The following is a 6000-nucleotide window of genomic DNA, read 5'->3' as shown; positions in this document are numbered from 1 at the left end:
CACAAACAGTTCTGTTGTCTTAAAAATGTAGAAATATTTATCTAATATCTTCACGCTAAACTATTCACCGCCTGAATCCTGCTCCATACTTAACACACAGACAAGGCACAGATATCAATATTCTCATCAAATGTTTGCATACAAGTAAATCAACACATTTCCCAAAATGTTAAACTATTCCCTTAACAATAACTAGTAAAAGGGAACCCATAATGCCCCTGTGAAGTTGTGTAACTACTGTTTAGAAAACACTGGTAAAATATGTTTTTATCGAGGGAAGCAGTGAAACGAGTACACTGTAAAATGTGGCTTTTTTATCAGCATGTCTTTCACATTTTTCTTTCACATTTTTTGGCGTTTACTCTTCTGTTTACATTCAATACCTACACTGTCTTTGAAAAAGCCATCACCTCTCTCTGTGCCGAGATGACACGCTTCCGCTCATACTGCACTTTTTGTCCGCATGTTAATAGTGGTTTGCTTTGCTCCTTGGCCACCCTCAGGGTTGCATGTCATAAAGTAACGTGTTATAGTCCAGCCATAAACATCTTACTTACTGATACTGACAGCACTGTAGCTTGATTTGCTTTCCTCGCTGTTGAAGTTCACCTGCCTGTTACAAAGAGCCTAAATCACACCATTTAAGGTCAGAACAAGAGGCGGTGTTGTGGTCTGAAAAAAGCAGCATTTTGATTAAAAAAGAAATGCCTGGTTTGAACTCACATTTGTTGTCTTGTACTAGAGGTGAGGCTGCCAAGCTGGGGCTCTATTCTATTACAGACCAATAACACCAGAACAGCATATTTATCTGCACACAACTGAAGTGGCACAAAAGGAATTTACACAAGGACCAGACGTGTTATTGTGTGTTTTCTTCTTCTGTTTTCATAATCTTCCTTTTTCCCTTCCTATCACAACCCCCCCCCCAAAATAATTCCTTTTATGGTAGGAGATCAACAAACCGGCCCTTGTGAACCGTTGTGCCCCTTCCTGGTGAAGCGGCAGGGCTTTGCGTCCAGCTGGGTCGTGTCCTGGGCTACGCTGTGCTGCTGCTGGAGCAGGGCGTGCTCTGTGTGCTGCCGATACTGTGGGCCGCGCTGCTGTTCTCTGAAGCGGGCTGCGACTTCTGGATCGGCTGTGTGCTCGCTGTCTCACCTAGAGCAGGAGAGGGAGTGGAGAGGAAAGGGAGGAGGGGAAAAATTGATATAAATGACAGGAATTCAGGGGTAGGCACGAACATGAGGAATCGATTGGGGTAAAGCTACAAATTGCAACTCCTCTAGGATGCTGGAAGCTCCATTGTTCCTCTGCAGTCTTACATTTTACAAGAAAAATGTACTGTTTAATCTCCTACTATTTACTATGACTGTCACTGCTTGACATAAACCTTATGTTTCAGTTAAAATAAAATTCTCTATCCCAATGTTTTGTGCATGTCCTTGTGTAGATTTACACATCTTATTCAAGCAAAAGTTTTAGCACAAAGCACTTGGCAAAAGAGCAAAGCAATACAATAAGAGCTCTGGATTCCATCTGCATTAACTTTTACCATATCAATCATAATCTGTCACAGATTTCTACAAACTGCTAGGACCCAAAAACTTTTGCCTCAGAGAGCCCAAAAACAACGGCTCACATCCTATCTGACAGATGACATTTTGAAAAATAAGAAAAGAAGAGGATTCCCGATCATGGAGTTCATTTCTTTAGTTATCTGGAATCAATTATCCCGGCTTTAGCAGATAAAGCAGAGCAAACAGAAGACAGGGCCTTCTGACTTTAGCTCTAACCAAGACTGGTTTATTGTTCTACGTCTAAATAAGCATTTCATTCTGTGGACTCTCGGGATCCAGTGCTTAAAATGAAGAGGCGGGTGAAAGTTGTTTCATTTGTTTACTGAATATGTCTCTGACAGACAATGAACAGCTTTTGAAATGAAGCCAAGTCTGTGTTTAATTTGAGTATTTGGCACAATTATTACTGAGGTCTGTTCCTTGGTTGCTTCCTGGCTTTATTCCTTCAGAAAGAAACAGTCAGGACACAATAAAATGTCCTGTCTCAGATAAAGATTCTTCTAGGGACAGTTCATTCTGTACTAAAAGTAGTATGTGCACGTATGTACGAGCGCTTGCATATATGGCAGGCATATGTGTCCACAGGCGATCTTGCATCCCGCTCCCTCTTTGAGGCCCCTAAGTTCTGTTAATGTTTACCAGAGCAGAGCTGCCAGGGGTCTTTCCCTCACAGGACCGAGAGCTCCACAAAACAAAGGGACTTGGATTCACCTCGGCTGTCTGAGGAAATATAAATTCTCAAGTCCAATATTATCTTTCTAGATAGAGAGATAAAGGCTGCTTTCATGTCACAGGAACATACTGCGTATGAAAACTCTGTATGCAGCAGCAGATGTCTGACAATCTCAGTATTTCCAGGCACAGTCAACACTCAAAATGTACTATACCTTAAACAAAGTGTCCCAGGACATGATACAGAAAACTTCTTTATAGACATTTGTTTGACATTTCTGAAACTGACTAGTTTCACAAGTGAAAAACTGCATGTGTGCGAGTTAAATTCCCAACAATGACTAACAAGTGTTGAGTAAAAGCAAAGATATCATGTGAAATATTACTTCGGTAAATGCGATGGTTATCCATACAAATAGTACTTGAGCAAAAGTTTTTAAGGATCTGATGTTTAATTTTCTGGCAATAAATGTACTTAAGTGTCAAAGGTATAAGTACAAATAAAATATACATGTATTTATTTACATGTATGTTTGGGTCGACCAATTATTCAGCAGTTATCTGATAATGACAACCAGTTGCTTTTTTCTGACTGCTGATAAAATAAATTAATTTAAAGGTGTAATATGTAAGAACTGGCCACCTGCCGAAATCATTCTCAACACATGGGGGGCAGCATATCACCAGAGTAACTGCTAACTGCTGCCAACTATAGCTGCCGTTAGCTAGTTAGCTCAGTTAGCCGTGTAGTTAGCAGGCCGGGCTGGGAGCTTGTAGCACCAAAGAAGTTTTTGTGTTTATGCTGCTAGGACAGGAGCTTTGCACCCAGATGGGCGAGGCCTAGCTGGTTAGCATGCTAAAGATGCCAACACAATACATAGACGTCATACCGGCAAAACTGAAATTCTTTCATATTCTTTTTAGTGAAGTTTTGAATATTTTCAACCAAAATTCTTACTTATTGCACCTTTAATGGTACTTCAGTAGAGTACTTTTATTCAATCCCATCACTGACCTTGTCTTAGTTTAGCCTTACAGCATGCTAACATTTGCTAACTAGCACTAAACACAAAGTACAGCTTGGGCTGATGGGAATGTATTTGTTCATGAATCAAAGTATTAAACAAATTATAGTTTTGACCTGCTGATGGAGGATTTGTACCAAATGTCATGGCAATCCACCCAACAGCTGCTGGGGAATTTTACTCAAACCTATAAATGTCAACCTCACGGTGGCACTAGAGGAAAACTCAGCCGATCACCAAAAAAATCGTTTATTTTATAATCTAGTAGAATATGTTTGGATTTTCAGGGCAGATAATGTGTGAAATTTCTCCTTGTGTGAGTGATTCAGCCTGTTTTCCAAATTGGTTTTGAATTTTTCATTTGTATGTTATTTCATACAAATTGAGCCGAGGTGGAGAGCAGATCTCTTGGCAGGCGTGACTGCAGCCCTTGCAGAATGCAGACCTATTATAAGAGCCAAGATAATGAACAAAATGTCAAATAATATATTGTAAGGTGCTTTTTAAAGCATTTACACTTCTAATTGCCTTATAAGGAATCAAACTGTAAGGGGAATACAAAACCCCCAAAATAATGCCAATGAGTGTATGTAACTTTAAAAGAGAAAAGGAAAATGTTTCTTTCTCAAGAGGGCTGGAACATTGTCCTCAGACCCTGAGGGGATAGACTCAAATCTGTTTTCATGTTTCATCTCTGTGTACAAGGTTTAAAATACACTCTGAACTGATATTTTTGGTGGTTGTTTTGGGGGATCTACATTCTTGGGGTTTACATGGAACTGCCAATATAGCCATGTAAGGTAATTTCAGCCGAGGACAGCTTCACACGCCCAACTAAGGCCTATTTTAATAACTGGAACATGCGCCTTTATCTCTACGTTTTATTTAAAAGTGTTTCCATAGCTACTATCTTAACTTACACCTGTTTCTCTATATATGCTCACTTTTGTCCTCTGGAAAACCAGTCAGCTACAAGGCATGTGTTTCTTTGTCACTCTAGGAAACCCATAAAGCTTAAATAAAGTGGCTTTCCGAAGAGGAGCCAATACCAATATTGTGTTAAAGATAAGGGCACTAAAATCTGACAGCTGATCTTTTCTTCCACATGAAATCCTGTTCAGTAAACACTTGTGACTTAGCATGACTGGAACTTTAAACATTTTCTAACAGCTCTGACAAGTGGCTGTGTCTTTGCTACATTCACAACAGGATGATTTACTGACAACCAGTTAAGACTCTCCAACTGTGAGCGTCTTCCAAACTGTAAACTTAGCGTAACGTTAAACACTCACATTGTTGTATTTTCAGAAAAAGCCCTGACTTCTAAAAGTCAAACATCCCAGCCCCGTTTATGAAAGACGTCCATGGAGAACGCATCAGCCATGGGGCAACAGGTCAACGGCATGGCAGGTCACCATTCAAGCAGTCAGGCCGACGAGAACAGGGCAGCTCTATGCAACGGTGAACTCAGAGGGCTGCTGGGAGCACACTTCCTCTCGGGGGTCGGCTGGGGTCAGCAGGCTGGGGACGATGGGGAAGGTCTTGGCATCTAATGGACAGATTGTATGTCTTTTCCGGTGAGTGCCGCTCAAACCGAAAGGGGGAATTTCCAACTCGTCTCCAGCCATTGTACTGAGAATATTCGCTGACCACCCTGCAGCCCCAGAAACATTCAAAGGCAGGAAAGAGAAGAGCTCTTGCTGCTGACCAACAGGATATATTTACAGTCAAGGAGTCAATATGTTATTGTGAACCGGCCTCTGTCAGCAGCAGGATGTTTGGCAATCCCAGCGGCACATTTCTGGCACTGAGACACTCGGACATTCCTCTGCATCTTATCTTTTCATTAATGTAGAGAGGTGGGCCGGGAGGCCACGGAGCAGCAGGTGAAGGACCTACCTGTGTGTGAGTAGATAAACCAAAGGGCTCCGGTCAACAGGGCCCCAATCACAAAGGCTGCGAATGCGATTCCCACCACTGTCGGAGTGTCCAGCACATAGTCTATAGCTCCGTCTATGACAGAAAACAGAACACAGTTTATACATGTTGGCAGGACAACTTGAATATATTAGACTTTCTGAAACACACAGTCTGAGATCAAAAGTGTTCAATATTAAAACAATTATATAGAACATAATTAAATGAACTAACAGCAATGCATCAGTGTCCATTTGTTGGTTGGTTGTTTTTTGTCAGCATGATTACACAACAACTGAACGGATGAACTTGGATGGACGATGGGTCTCGGCCTAGAATAGACCTCATTAACTTTTGGTGTGGATCCAGATACAGGGACAGATCCAGGATTTTATTTATATTTTTTTACTTAGAGTTTAATATTGGATGAGGCTTGATTGAATTAAAGAGGATTGTTGGGTGGAGGTTGGTGCTCTACCGAGTGCCATTCTAGTTTTATTATGTCTCTTTTCCTTTTCCTCTAAAAAAGCAAATAAGATTATTTCTCAGAATGTAGCAATAACTGCTAACAAATGTAGCTCCTGTTAGCTAGACAGACTACAATACTTAAGTAGCAATGAATCCACCAGTTAGATGATGCTGTAAATTAACACAGACACAGACATCTCCTTTTATTTAACCTTAACATGGCAGCACGTGCTACCTCGAATCTAGCCTGCTAACTAGCTACACTGTGCTATGAGCCAGTGTCAATGGTAGATGGTACAAAAACTGTATAATAAAATTAAAATAAACTTAATAAAGAACAAATA

General features: G+C 40.8%; 1 protein-coding gene across 1 annotated transcript in view; it reads right to left on the bottom strand.

Moving 5' to 3' along the window:
- Positions 1–355: 355 nt before the first annotated feature.
- The window catches only part of tgfbr3 (transforming growth factor, beta receptor III), a 70952-nt gene continuing 65307 nt past the window's right edge, over positions 356–6000 (bottom strand). The window contains exons 16-17 of the mRNA XM_073476285.1: positions 5171–5284; positions 356–1155 (exon numbers count right to left, since the gene is read on the bottom strand). Of these exons, the coding sequence (XP_073332386.1) occupies positions 1037–1155; positions 5171–5284 (233 nt within the window). The 3' untranslated portion in view covers positions 356–1036. The remainder of the gene's footprint in view (positions 1156–5170; positions 5285–6000) is intronic.

Source organism: Pagrus major, chromosome 11 (assembly GCF_040436345.1).
Source record: "Pagrus major chromosome 11, Pma_NU_1.0".
In the NCBI taxonomy this organism is placed as follows: domain Eukaryota; kingdom Metazoa; phylum Chordata; class Actinopteri; order Spariformes; family Sparidae; genus Pagrus; species Pagrus major.
Note: the sequence above shows the minus strand (reverse complement) of the source record. Positions and strands in the feature narration are given on the sequence as shown.